This window comes from Colias philodice, chromosome 31 (assembly GCF_061535455.1).
Source record: "Colias philodice isolate Cphi_HAF_F1 chromosome 31, ilColPhil1 Martin Lab GWU primary, whole genome shotgun sequence".
NCBI classification, from domain to species: domain Eukaryota; kingdom Metazoa; phylum Arthropoda; class Insecta; order Lepidoptera; family Pieridae; genus Colias; species Colias philodice.
This window is the reverse complement of record NC_143116.1, coordinates 248,389-263,669: the sequence shown is the minus strand read 5'-3', so window position 1 is coordinate 263,669 and position 15,281 is coordinate 248,389. Positions and strand designations below refer to the sequence as shown.

Sequence of the window (15,281 nt, the reverse complement as noted above, 5' to 3'; positions counted from 1 at the left end):
TTGTTACTTATATAACATTATTACATAATATACTTATGATCAATTCACAATTCCAGTTGGACTTCACAAACCTCCAAACTAAAGCGGATGAATCCGACATATACGTACCCGAAAAGACTATCCCCGTAGACACAGACTTCGAAACCCTCCACGATTTGGAAGAAGAATTCGATGCTCAAAACTTTGACGAGTGCAAATACGAAATAATATCCACAGACAGTCCCAATATAATATCTAGTGGAAGGTCGAATACAAGGAAAATTAACGCTGGCAACTTCATATTTGGTGCACCATTATCTGACAGTGAAACATCTACATCTTTTAACAAACCAACCACTTCTAGAGCCCTGAACTTTAAAAATGAACGAACTAAATCTACTCGAGTGTTAAATTTCGACGAAGACTTCGAATTTACATCTCCTAAGAAAACGCTATCAGTAAAAAAGAGTTTAAAGTTCTCGGAGAGTCCCAAATTGGAGAAATCGAACAGTATTACATCAATTAGTTCAATATCGAAGCGATTAACCTCGGAATCTGTGGAAAGTGGTTTTATATCGGAATTTGAAGAGCCATTTTTGGACATAGAAGAAATATCAAGTTCGCCCAAAATTTCGAACTTTAGTGAATTACTCTCCGGACAAATTAAAGATAGTTTTACGGAGAAATTGAAAGTGCACAGGAGTCTGAGTTTCGATCCGAGAGAGAGTAATAAGAGAGTGAATGAAGAAGAAAGTTCTAGTAGTAAGAGATTGAAATCTGAACATGTTAAGAGGCCCGTATTGCAACGTGCGTTTTCGGAAAATAATGCGTCGATTATGTCTGCTTTGGCGAGGTGTAAGTATATTTTTTACAAGTTCTTATGTACAATTATATCATGTTATTATATTACAGTGGAATCCGTTTATAATGTTGCCGGTTGGCTTGGTTGGTAGTGGCCCTGCCATCAAAGCCAGAGGTCGTGGGTTCGATTCCCACCCGGGGCAAATATTCGTGTGATGAACATAGATGTTTGCTCTGTGTCTGGGTGTTAATTATCTATATAAGTTTTTATTTAAAATTATATAATATGTATGTTTATCAGCCATCTGGTTTCCATAACACAAGCGAAAGCTTAGTATCTGATCAGATCGTGCCGTGTGTGAAAATTGTCCTGAAATATTTATTTATTTATTTATCATGTTATTATATTACATATTTTTAAACTTATTTTAGTAAAGTAAATATGTACCATAGAGCAAAGATTATTGCAATAGGTAGATTGTAATAATACTAACATTGAAAATCTTCTTATTGAAATTGGAATATGTTTGGTATAAAATATATACTGCCAAATTAGATATATTTTATTATAAATTCGTGATTCACTATCTATTGTATTTATTATTCAACAAATAAGAATAATGTAGATTTCACTTATATTAAACAATTTCTAAAAAAAAAACAATTTCAAAATCATATTTTTTGTATTTTTTCACTGTATAATACTGCCCCCCTAGTCAAGTGGCTTTCTGTTAGCGTAGCGTTCAATAGAATAGACTACGAATGTATGAGATTGACGTAACCTGTAGATACGTTTATCTACAGCCTGTGTAGGGGGCTGTACTATATAAATAATGTTTTTCTTACTTATATTTTTACGATATTTCTTCCATTTTACGTTTTTTACAATCTTTTATCATATCATATCTGTGTATTTTCCAACCATTTTCTCATAATCACAAATTTCCAGCTGCCTGCGAACCAGATCTGATCGGTGACTTCACCCTGCCCTTCGCATTACCCCTCACCTCCGGAGACCATGTAGACCTGAAGTCCATATCCTGTGATACCCTCGCTGCATTGATTAGAGGAGAGTATCATGATACTGTGCATGATTATCAGGTTAGTTTAGAATTATTTAAATTATATTTTATGGATAATACTAGTGGTCCGCCCCGGCTTCGCCCGTGGTACATATTTCGCAATAATAAGGCCTATCGAAGGCCAAGCCGCGGGCGGAAAGCTAGTAAATAAATAAATATATTATCAGGTTCGATTCCTGCCTTGTGATCTAATTTTTTCTTTATAAAAATTTTAATAAAATAAATTTTAATATCTATATTATATAAAAGAAAGTTGTGTTAGTTACTCCACTTATAACTCAAGAACGGCTGAACCGATTTAGCTGAAAATTGGCAGGGAGGTAGTTTAGAACCAGGAGAAGGACATAGGATACTAAATATGTATCACGGGCGAAACCGGGGCGGACCACTAGTAATTAAATTTTAAATTAATTTTAAATAATATTTCCTTCCAGGTGATAGACTGCCGCTACCCCTATGAATACGAAGGTGGTCACATCCTCGGTGCCAAGAACCTGTACACCAATGATCAGATCCTGGAGCTCATGGAGGCTGTTCCGATGAGGGACGGCAGCAAACGGAGTATCCTGGTGTTTCATTGTGAATTCTCACTCGAGCGGGGGCCTAAATTGTAAGTCTTATTAATAGTGTAAAAATATTGAAAAAAAAACTATAACAAATTGTAATACTGAAATGATTTAAAAGAGCAACTATGGAGTTTCTTGCCGGTTCTTCTCCGTAGATACTGCTTTCCGAATCGGTGGTAAATGTTAAAAATATGTAATGACGTTTCAAAAGTGCTTCTCGAAGAAGTCTAATTGAATAAATAAATGTTTGAGTTTGAGTATACATAACTAGCTGTTCCGCGCGGTTTCAGCCGCTCCTGTTGGTCTTAGCGTAATGATATATAGCCTATAGCCTTCCTCGATAAATGGGCTATCTAACACCGAAAGAGTTTTTCAAATCGGACCTGAGATTAGCGCGTTCAAACAAACAAACTCTTCAGCTTTATAATATTAGTATAAATAATTAGTTAAGATGATCATCCTCATTTTATAGTAAACATCTACAAAACTACCCACATTTTCTTTACTTTTATCCATATTTTTTCATTATTTAAACAATTCATTCATTCATTCACAGATCCCGCTTCCTCCGTTCAACGGATCGCGCACGAAACAAGGACAAATACCCATACTTACATTACCCGGAAGTATATTTATTACATTCCGGATATAGAGCGTTCTTTTCCCGCCACCCGGAACTGTGCACGCCAACCGGATATACCGCCATGTTGGATCCGAAGCATCGTCAAGAATTGAGGTTACATAGAGCGCCGAAGCGAAAGACCTTCCGGTCTTTCCAGTAGACCGAAAAGACCGAAGTGAAAAGTTGGAATATTGAGTTGTTTGAAGTGTATGGTGGGGTGGTCTTTTCAGTAGACCGTAATTGTGGGATGTGGTCTTTTGAGTAGACTGTATAGTATAAAGCGCGTCACACACGGTGAAGATACTGTAATATTTTATATTACAGTATCATAAGGTATCCGGTATCAGCGTTCCCACCATCATTTTTCTTTTTGTCATTGCGTACTAAGACCCCTGTAGAACCGCCATCCTGTTACAAATGACCCGAAACACTGACACAAAATTTCGGGTCATTTGTAACAGGATGGCGGTTCTACAGGGGTCTTAGTACGCAATGACAAAAAGAAAAATGATGGTCAGAACGCTGATACCGGATACGTTAAGATACTGTAATATAAAACATTACAGTATCTTAAGATAAAACATTACAGTATCTTAAGATAAAATATTATAGTATCTTCACTGTGTGTGACGCGCTTTAGGGTGTGGTGATCTTTTCAGTAGACCGTTTTGGGATGTGGTCTTTTGAGTAGACCGTATAGTGTAATTGTATGTTGAGTAGACCACTGGAAGAGTTTTGAATGGAAAGTGGTATGTGAGAATTGGATCGGTCTTTTGAGTAGACCGTGAATGTTACGTTGATGAGTGTAAAATGGTGGTCTTTTTGTTGATAGACCATTGTAGTAAAATATATTTTGTGCTAGAGAAGAATAGACTAATGGTCTTTTTATTTAATAGACCACCATTAAATATTAATACTGAAAGATCTTGTGATAACGGTCTTTTGATAAACAATTCTAAAAGACCGATTAATAGACTGTTGTATAACGTTACTTGAAAAGACCAAAAGAAAAGAGTAGAGAAAAATATTACGCGTGTATTACTGTAAAAATCAGGTTTTAAAACGTGTTTTATTTAGTATTAAATCTATATTTTTCAACAACTATTAAAAAATCTGAAATTATGAATAAAACACGATTTAAACCCGTTAAATTATAAGCAAACAGTTTTTTTGTCAAAATTTTAACTCCATGAATACCAATTTGGTTAAGGTGCTAAATTCGAAAAGACTCGGTCTTCTAAGACCACATAAGACGGTCTATTCAATGAGTAGACCGTCGAACAGGTGCTACGCGTAAACCGTTTCTACTCGGTAAAAGACTATGACATTTAGCGACGGTTTCTATATAAAAATCGTATCTTTTTCTGCTCAGCAAATATTGATAAAACTGAGCATGTGAAGATAGATTTTAAAGAAATCGTGTAAAGATATATGAGACTATATTAATTATTGACTTAACAAGTGGACCAAATTAAAATATTTTTTTACTCAATAAAAGTAAAATTAAAAAATTATGTACACAATTCAAAAAACAACTATTTTTTTACATGTATTTGATAATGATTTAAACAAACAAAATAAATATGCCACATCAAAAAATATTTTATGAGTCCATAGTTAGGTCAATAATTAAAAATATATAAAAAATGTATATAAAAACTTAGATATATACAGACATACATGTCTTAATAATTGCATAGTCTACTAAAAAGACTGGCACGGTCTTTTTAAAAGACGAAAACGCATATTGTATATAAAATGCCATATTATTATAGAAAAATACCCACCTTTAGGTTAAGAAATTTGCAATATATTTAAAAAGATAATTATTACTATATTTGGTACATAATCATGATAGAAAATTCAAATATCCGAATAAAAACCTTTAAAAAAACTCCATAATTTTCCATTGAGTTACTATGTATTTAGAGAGGGCATCGCTACTACACTATTTGTAACACGAGTTAGAGCCAAGCGTCTCAAACAGATTCTGTTCGTGGTGTCCTCTCTATACGTAGTAATAATACCTCAATGTAATTTTCACTTGCCAAAGCCTCACAGATATTAAAACTAAGAAAAAACAGAAAAAAAACTATCATGACAAAAATTTATTATAAGTTCTAAAGTTAACATATTTTTATTTCAACATTACTAATTAGGAATTTAAGACGCGTTCATTTAAAAGAATATAACCAATTAATTGGCTGCCATGAAAAACGCCAAAAATATATTGTTACATCTAGGATAGACTAACATCATGACTCCTAGTTCCTACATCTATTCCTATTCCTAAAGCTGTTCTAAAACTATTTAAATCTTCAACTAAAGTATTCCTAAATTCCTTCAATTTTAAATAATAATTAGGAGAATATAAAACTACATTTTAATTATTTTACACTTTGACATCGAAAAAGTTGAAAATGCACGTCCAAAAATTATGTGCCATACGACTTATTTAAATTTAAACGTTTAAAAACCACTGTAAAAGAAATAATATAAAAACATTATTCCAAAATCCAATGCAATCCCCTATCTTATTGAACTATCCAAAATCCCAACTTTCTGATATTCAAAGTTGTAATGCTCTAAAAAGACATTTAAAATAAAAATTGTGTGTTGCCATACGGTGACAAAGCAATATTTTTACGCTTGTACCATAAAAAAAATATTTTATTAGATGTTTATATTAATATTTGGATGTATGATTAAATCTAAATTTATTCGAAAAACATTTAATTTCTTACTATGGATTTAAAAACTTATTTTTTCGAAACACTGCAACTAAAAATTAAAATTTTATTTTTCGTTTTTTAATCATACGTCCAATAGATTTAGGTGTAACCCTCGATAATTACGCTTACTAGTGTTAATTGTACATAAATCGACACAAGACGTGTGCCGAATGATAAATTAGTTAAGTTTTAAATAGATACAATTATGAAATACGTCAACTGACATATAAGCTGCGGTGAAAGTTTTTTTCTAAATATAGAACTATTTTTGCGGCGAAAATCAAGAAGCTTATATCTAATACACTGGAGATTGCACTATGACCATTAAATTGTAACAAGAAAATATGACGTTGAATGACGCCTGTATGTTTTTTTATCTCTTTCAAACCTAACTTGGCAAGTGGGTATGAAAGGGATAAAAAACATACAGGCGTCATTCAAGGACATATTTTCTTGTTACAAGTTAATGTTCATACTGAAATCTCCAGTGTATTAGATATAAGCTTCTTGGCGAAAATCAAAATTGACAGCCAGTTTATTTAATGTCAAAAATGACAGCTGTCATATTGAAGTTTAACCGCGAAAATAGCCATGGATTGTTCTGTAATCTGTTGAATGTCATTTTTATTTGATTCGGAATAAAGGCCATTTTTCTCCAAAGCAATGTTTCGGAATTGAAAATTAAGTAATATATTATCTGTAGTTATTATATTTGATAGATTTTAATTGTGTATAGATTAATTTGAAATAAATTATGGAAAAATTATTTTTGAATCTTTTATTTTCAACCCAACAAGAGATATACAATACAATTATTATACTACATAATACATAGATGACATTGTGATTTGTGATCTCATGCAATGATATTTTTTTAAACTCATTAATAAATTAAAAGTAATTCTTTCACTATTCTCATAAAGTAATTTTATTACATAACACAATATTTAAATTTGACTAGCTACAGACTGTTAAATATGTTTTCCTTATAATTATATTATTTTTTTCCATAATGAGTAAAATGTCCATTTCACACATTGAGTTACTATTAACTACGTACTAGAGAGGACATCGCTACTACACTATTTGTAACACGAGTTAGAGTCAATTGTCTCAAACCATTTTTTTGTTACATTGATTGGTTTTAATTGATAAGTATATTCATATTTTTTTAATAAGATAAACAATATTATTTGTTACATTGATTGGTTTTAATATAAGTAATAAGAGGCAGAATATCTATCTATATCAAAGTGTAACTCTATAAGATTTTGTTCGTTGTCCTCTCTATACGTAGTAATAATACCTCAATGATTTCACAACAAATTTTAATCTGATGGCATTAACTAAGTAGATTATTTGCTAAATTCTTTTCTAGTCTACTGACAATATTACAAAAATAAATAGTTTTGAAATACATATATAACAGGTAACATTTGGATCAATCAGGATGTACATATTTAAACATTCATGCATATAACAAGTACTTATGTACTTAATAATTAAAATTAATAATATATTTGTCTAATTTCCATAAATATGCTTTGTTTACGACTAGAGGACGTGTAGATATTTTGGGACGACATTTTTTATCCTTATCAATAATTCATAAAATTTACTCAAAAGAAAATAAAAGTCACTTGTGTATTTTAAGATTGGGAAAACTTTTCTTACACAAAAAACTACAGGACTTGTGCTTTATCGTGAGAGAGGTAGACAGAGATAAAAATGATTTTTTATTTATTACCCAATACAAGTAAAAAAAACTGTGACTGTAATTTTCTTTTGCGAGTATAATAGATTTTTTTTATACTCTATGTCAAAATAATAATTTAATTTTCATTCTGAGCGAGATCCTTCTCCTGATTTTCATCTGGATTTTCCAAAATTTTCTTTTCATCATCTAGCGATGACTTTGACAGTTGACGTAAAATCTTCTCAAATATTTTTGGCGCGCTTTTCGTGTTCGGCAACGAAATGTCAGTTTGAGTTGGCACAGATTCCCATCTCTTTTCTTCTTTCACCTCTAGAGGTAGCACTGTCTCTTTCAGGTTCAGAGACATTGATTTTTTTTTAATTTCTTTTTCTGGATCTGTTTCTATTGTGGTTTCTATATTGACTTCTTCAACTTTTTTCTCAACGACCATTTCTTTAGACTGTCTTTCTATAGCTTTAGTTAGGACATTGCCAAGAATGTGTGCGCATTTTATAATATTTTGAGTTTCACGTGGTGTGAGGTGGAGTCCCTCGTTTCTTATAACGTTGTTAATGTTATGTATGTTTTCAGGAGATCGTTGAACGCTTTCGCTTAGTAATTCTGGAATAACAAAATTATCAATAATTATTTAAATGAGCGCGCGTGCGGAGGGTGGGTTGCCACTTGCCAGTAAGGGGTGTACAAAAATAGTTTTAAGAAATCATCCCTTAGAAAAAAAACGACGTGTGGCACTCGGGGACTGCCACGGTAAAGCTATTGCATGCTATGCCTTCAAGCCACACCTCCACCCGTCGGAGTGGGGAGCGTGAGGTTTTTTCGTTACGGAATTTCTCGATTCGGTCCCCGCGCTCAAGGCCCGCGATAGAAGCTATGCAATAGCTTAAAAATTCATCAGGATTTTCATGATATTTTTTTACGTAAACAGTAAATGCATGACAGTAAGTTTTGTCGAGTTTTGTATACCGACGACTGTGGGACACTGCATAGACAGCTTTGTAAGCATTTATATTTTGAACGATAAAACCTACCAAAATCCCCTACATCGATATCTTCAGTACGGTACGGCGTAGGACACTGGTCATAGTATCTGCTGACAGGAACACGGGCTAGAGAATTGTTGTAATTCGCCCAGAACTGCCCCCACTCGCCTTCTGGCTTCTGTCTCTCTGAGTCTTGCCATGTGCTCACACAGCAACTGAAATATATAGATTTGAATATATTTTTCTTTAATAAATAAATATTTCAGGACAAATTTCGCACACGGTACGATCCCATACTAAGCTTTCGCTTGTGTTATGGAAACCAGACGGCTGATAAACATATTGTACAAGTATATAAATTATAATTTTAATAAATACTTATATTTTTCTTTGCATGTAATATTTATATACCTAGTTGTATAATCAGGAAACCTTAAAAAAGACAGTACCTAAGTAGTCAGTACAATTACTTTTAAACTTACAAGAAAACATAATAATATAATGTAGTACATAACCTTATTTATGTGGCAGTCATCTATAATTATTAACATACTTACAAACAAATTTTCGCATTTACGATAAGATAAGGATATGATTTTATGCCAAAGTACGTTGATATGAAAAATGAAAATGAAAAATAAATTTATTTCATACACACAATTTTCAAATACAGAAAGTGGATGAGTCCTCCTAGTAAGTTTACAAAAACCTGTATCAGGAGGACCCGCTCTTTTACAAATATAATACATGCAATAATATATGCACTAAACTACAGTGTACCACGGTGTTACGGGGAAAAAATAAATCAAGTACTTATGTATTTTTACGATGCAAAACAGCCTAGTCATATAAATCCGTGAGCATACCTGTCCTGCAAATCCTGGCTCCTCGAAGACATCAGAGTGTCGGGGGCGAAGCCCTGTGCGCTGTCCCCGGAGGACGGGGCTGAGGTCGGCGAGCCGGAGGAACATTCTAGCTCTGTGCTCATTGCGTGCCTGTATAATTATATTATTATTTTTAAAATAATTCTTCTATAAGCGCGTTGATAGTAAAATTTCAAGGTCGCTACATGGCAATACCGTCACGTCATGGAGTAGGTAAGGCGGCGATTTTTTGAATCTTGCCAGAGAAGTTTCACTTCTGACACGTGTACACACGCTCTTTTTTATTATTTTAATACATACCTATAGGGACTAGGACTTGATGATTTAAAACTATCTCTACTCAAAGAAGAGCTGTCTTTACTACAGCGGGAATCGACGGATTTAGTTTTTTCAGCCAACACATGATGAATAAGTCGACGATGGACCTTCTTCGGTGTTGATGTTGTGAATTGTTTGTTGATTCCATATTTTGAGTTGGTATCTTCGAAGTCTGATACCTAAAACAATTAAGAAGAAACATTTTCATTGTAAATGTTTTTACTCATTCGCTTGGTACCTAATTGCTTTTTTTAAATAAATGTGTTATGAATTATAATATTGTTGTTTTATTTATTCCTTATTCCTTGTTAGTACTATGGTAAATCGCTACAATAGTAAAGTTTATAAATTACTAGCGGTCCGCCCCGGCTTCGCCCGTGGTACATATGAAAAATAGATGTTGGCCGATTCTCAGACTTACCCGATATGCACAGAAAATTTCATGAGAATCGGTCCACCCGTTTCGGAGGAGTATATGCAGACTAACATTGTGACACGAGAATTTTATATATAAGATGATATTTATCTATCAAAAACTACTATTTTATGATTGATTTATCGAAACAATTTCAAAATTTTAACGTAAACTAGAACTTAATTGAAATATTTATTACAGCGCCATCTAGTAGTAATATTATTGAACTACTATAGATTACGACATTACGAAGCGCTAAGCATTATAATTTAAATTAGTACTGCATATTTCCCAAAGATGGCGCTTAAATCAATTTTCATATTCAACAAGTTTTTTGCAAATTTAAGCATTATTATTATTAAAACAAATATGAATAGCTTACAGTGTTGAAATAAATAATAAGGTAATGCGCTCTGTCTATTTAATTAAACACAGTATAAAACTGCGGTTAAAAACATAAGTGAATATAAATAACGTCAATATATTTATTTTTAATGCTATTTGAATCTTACTTGCGATAGTTCCAAAGACAATTCATCATCTATAGACGCATCTCTGCTCCTCGAAGCTTGAGAAGCCAGTCGTTTTGGCGAATCTAATAATCTTTTCGATTTTATCAAAGAATCCACTGACTGACGTCGGTGATACGTCCCTGGTAGTGAACTTGCTCGGTCACTTCTGTAACATTTAAAATTATATATTGTAACAATTAAATAAGAATTGCATTTACTTATTCGTATTAAATAAAAATACATAAAGACCAAATTATTAATTTAATTATTTGAACAGCGCGCCATCTAGTGTAGTTTTCTTATTCATTTAAGTTTACTTGTAATAGTTACACTATAACCGATAGATGGCGCTATTTTAAATTTTACCTTAATTTAAAATACTGGACAAAAATGATTGATTGCCAAAATCTCTAATAATATTGTAATACTGTGCTAATATGTTAAAGAGAGTAAAGAATAATTATAATAATAGAATATACAAAATGTGTACGAAAACTTTACTAGTATCTTTTCTGATTACCTTTTCAATACTCTATACTTATATAATGTGCTCGTATTAATTCTGAAATGATTTGTATTTAAAATTTAATGCACTTTTCAAATTAATAGCACGGTAGTACAATGAGATGATAGTTGATAGTATGATACAAATACCGTGTGTGTGTGTATATGTCGTATGTTAGTATAATATTTGTGTGTTGGAAAATAAAGAATAAAGAATTAGCATAGACAAATATACATGGAATTAGTAAGAAATATAGAATTCTAGTGTGTAAGGAAGTTTGCTAGAATCGTATGATGTTTACTATTGTAAAATTGGGATATAAAATAGATTAATAATGGTAATAAGTTAATCATAATATAGTGGAATACTACATAGTATAAAATTTATTAGGTTTTAAGCCGCGGGCCTAAGCCGTGGGCGGAAAGCTAGTCCTACTAATATTATAAATGCGTAAGTTTGTGAGGATCTGTGTGTGTGTGTTTGTTACTCTTTCACGCAAATACTACTGAACCGATTACAATGAAATTTAGCACACATATAGAGGGTAACTTGGATTAACACATAGGATAGGTTTCATCCCGGAAATCCCACGGGAAAGGGAACTATGCGGGTTTTCCTTAAAAACGCGGGTGAAGCCGCGGGCGGAAAGCTAGTAAATTATAATTGGATAACACATTTGTTGCATAACCATGTTATAATTATGATAATGATTTAGATGGTAGAAAAGCAGTATAGTATTATAATAGAAGAGTTGTAGTAGAAAATAGTAGGAAAATAAAATAGTGATGTAGTAAATCGGTAGAATACTTACTTTTTCAGTATCTGCTTGCCAGTAACAACAAAGTCGAAAGTTTTCTGTGTTTTCTTCGGCGTGCTATGGCTGGATGTTGGTGGGTTAGTTTTTTTGTCTGTCACACTGTTACGTCGGGACAGGCTGGCTGAGTTCCGACGGGATCCTGGACGACTGTCTTCTTCGTTTTTGTGCATTTTGTAGTTTGTAAGTTATTTAGGAGTTAAATGGTCATGATGATGGTTTGGTTATTGAATCTGTGTGAAATGTATGGACTCTTAGTTAAAATAATTTTGTATGTGATTTAATAAAGTTATTAGGAATGAAGTTTTACCTTAAGCTATAATTTTAATATAGAATGGTTAAATGCAACAATGTAAATCAGATATGTAGTGTTTTTATAAGAATCAAAACCTTAACTTAAGAATTGTGTTAACCGTCAAAAAACTAGCTTTACTAAGCTTACTTCAAAACGGCTAAACAAAAACTGATGAACTCCAATTCCTAATCCACAATATATTCCATTACTACAAAACGGCTGAACAGTTTCCGATGCAACTCTATCAGTTACACAACAGCCGTTCGGAGGGCGGTGTGGGAGATACTGCGTGGATCGGTAACCCATATCACGCTTGACTGAGTTGGTGTGGCTTTGGTGATGAGTGGAGCGAGAGCGGAAAGTTATAAACATAGTACATATTATTATTATTGTGTGTGATTGTATTATATATATTTATCATCAAAAATATCTACATGATTTCTTGATAAAAGTAACAAATTGTAAATTGCATACATGCTACATGGATTAGGAGTAGTGTAGTAGAAAATTTACTTTTAATTTATATATTTTCTTTTCTTTTTGTAAGCAGTTAAACCAGCGTAGAATTCATACAAATTTTCAACGACTTTTACTCTACTTTTCGTGATAAATATAAAATAACTAGCGGTGTGGTTTTACCTGTATTGCTCCGCTCCTATAGGTCTTAAATTGATGATAATATATAGCCGATATGAGATATCTAACACTGAACAAAATTCAAATCGAAACCGTAGTTTATGAGATAAGAGTGTTCAACCAAACAAAAAAGAGCGTGTGTGCACACACGTGTCAGAAGTGAAACTTCTTTGGCAAAATGCAAAGTTAACAAAATTACCTGACGTGATTGTATTGCCATGACGCGACCTTGAAATTTTACTCTCAACCAATGATATTTTATGTATAGATACGTTATATACTCACAATATATCCACACACAAATACAATTTTCATTTTACTTAATTTATTACATTGACAGACTGTATAAGAGAGATGGCTCTAATAAAATGATATAAACAAAAAAGACAAAGATAGTTTGTCACTTCCGCGCAGGTGTAAGCAAAAGTCATAAGAATTCACCAATTAAATATAAATAAACAAATAGTTGCCATGGTAATTGGCATAGATTAACGACACAGAAGGTTCAATGTTATAGATGTTAGGTTTCCTGCACAAGTAAATAAATGTGACAATTTCATTTACTATTTTATGATTATTATGATGTCGTATTAAAATGAAAAAAAAATAAAAAACTTTTTTGGAGATATAACTGTATTAAGTATTTATTACTAGCTGTGGTGTTCGTTTTCGGTCATCATCATTTCACCCGATAATCACCCACTGCTGAGCATACTGCATATAGTCCTCCTTATAGAACTCCATAAGGACCGATCTTACGCTATTCGTTTCAAGGCAGTTCCCGAAACCCGTACAAGGTCATCACTCCAACTTGTAGGATAATTATAATAATAGTGGTGCCTAGATGAAAAAAAAGGATGAAATAAAAGAAAGGATGAAGTATACGCCTTTTTTTATCTAAAACACAAATAAAATTTATGTCCAATAGCTATTTACAGAAAAGCAAATAGCATTTTTCGTCAGTAGCGATAATCTTTTCTTCAATGTATACGTATATTCAACATCATTTTTGCAAACAAACATTTTTGCCATCACGATTTCATTGTATATAATAAATAGATATATTTGTTAATTATATGCACTGTGTGGATTTAAATATAAAATTAATCAAGTATTTACCCAAATCGAAATTAATAAAATAACCGTTCTATTTTCAATAATCGTATATCTACATGATAATCTTTGAACACAGTGTACGCTAGCTTTGTCACACTAGTGATTGAAGCAATGTTTTATCCCTTTCCAAGAAGCTTATATCTAATACACTGGAGATTGCACTATGACCATTAACTTGTAACAAGGAAATATGACCTTGAATGACGCCTGTATGTTTTTTATCCCTTTCACACCAACTTGCCAAGTTAGGTGTGAAAGGGATAAAAAAACATACAGGCGTCATTCAAGGTCATATTTCCTTGTTACAAGTTAATGGTCATAGTGCAATCTCCAGTGTATTAGATATAAGCTTCTTGTCCCTTTCATTATTTCAATACACGTGTCAAGCAAGTGTCATTAATAAAGAATTGTAAATTGTTATTTTTACTCTTAAACTGTAATAATTTAATATATTTTGCTGTGATATGATATTCCTTTATCTTTCTTTATTTTTTTGCACGAATACGTGCACTTTCTGAACACACAGGAAGGCATTTTCGACAACTTTAATGTACCTATCGGCACATGCGCTCACTGGGACCGGTGACAATCTGACTGATTGCATTGGTCCCAAATAGGACCAATTCACGGAATCAGTTTTGGTGCGTTGATGACGTATCTACCTCTTGTTTCTATATATAATATCATTGCTCTCAACGCACAAAGAAGTTTCACTTCAAAAACATACTGTTCAGCTTTATAATATAACTAGCCTTTTAGACGGTTATTTATTTTAAAGAAAATACTTTCAAAGAATAATCACAATTTTTAATATTAAATGTTAACAATTATAATAAGCGGACAATGGTGGTGGTCTATCCGATCCGTGTATCGCAAAACAAGAGAGCGAATAACAAGAGAGCGAAGCCGAACGCGGTGCCTGACATCTGCCACCGTCCTCGCTAACTGGCCAACAATCCCTTTTCCATGTTTCACCTCCATGAAGGCCGAATACGCTCCCTATTGCCTATTCCGCTAACTATATTATCTAGTATAGATTTCAAAACGCTATAGCTTCGCTTATGCATAAGCACAACCTTATCGATGGGTGTGAACTGAGGCATGCCCTTCCGCTCCACCAGGCTGACATTTTAGACCGACCTGCTTGCTAGGTTATTTGTTTTGTTTGTCTGTCTGTATACGCAATATGTACAGTTGTATGGTTATAAATTTATAATTAAAAGAACAGAGTTTTCTCAAACCTCTTTTCTCTAGAAAAATCGGTCTCGTAATTCCTAAGACACGTGCAACCAAACAAACAAACTCTT

At 32.8% G+C, this 15,281-nt stretch overlaps 2 protein-coding genes across 2 annotated transcripts in view; one reads left to right on the top strand and one right to left on the bottom strand.

The window, feature by feature from the left end:
* LOC149474981 (uncharacterized) overlaps positions 1-5,406 on the top strand; it is a 42,024-nt gene extending 36,618 nt beyond the window's left edge. The window contains exons 3-6 of the mRNA XM_089713849.1: positions 57-834; positions 1,730-1,881; positions 2,297-2,472; positions 2,985-5,406. Of these exons, the coding sequence (XP_089569975.1) occupies positions 57-834; positions 1,730-1,881; positions 2,297-2,472; positions 2,985-3,210 (1,332 nt within the window). The 3' untranslated portion in view covers positions 3,211-5,406. The remainder of the gene's footprint in view (positions 1-56; positions 835-1,729; positions 1,882-2,296; positions 2,473-2,984) is intronic.
* Positions 5,407-6,649: 1,243 nt separating this feature from the next.
* On the bottom strand, positions 6,650-12,489 carry LOC149474980 (uncharacterized). The gene is made up of 6 exons (XM_089713989.1): positions 11,925-12,489; positions 10,609-10,774; positions 9,664-9,860; positions 9,346-9,474; positions 8,528-8,694; positions 6,650-8,099 (listed from the first exon to the last, which is right to left on the bottom strand). The coding sequence occupies exons 1-6, from the start codon at positions 12,098-12,100 to the stop codon at positions 7,615-7,617; spliced, it is 1,320 nt and encodes a 439-aa protein (XP_089570115.1). The 5' UTR covers positions 12,101-12,489; the 3' UTR covers positions 6,650-7,614.
* Positions 12,490-15,281: the final 2,792 nt, after the last annotated feature.

Bases quoted from the DNA above. Each gene is read 5' to 3' on its own strand.
- LOC149474980 (XM_089713989.1), bottom strand. From the start codon at position 12,100: ATGCACAAAAACGAAGAAGACAGTCGTCCAGGATCCCGTCGGAACTCA. The intron at 10,775-11,924 runs GTAAGTATTCTA...TAAATGTTACAG, and splicing joins GGCAAGCAGATACTGAAAAA to AAGTGACCGAGCAAGTTCAC. The intron at 9,475-9,663 runs GTATGTATTAAA...ATAATTATACAG, and splicing joins TCAAGTCCTAGTCCCTATAG to GCACGCAATGAGCACAGAGC.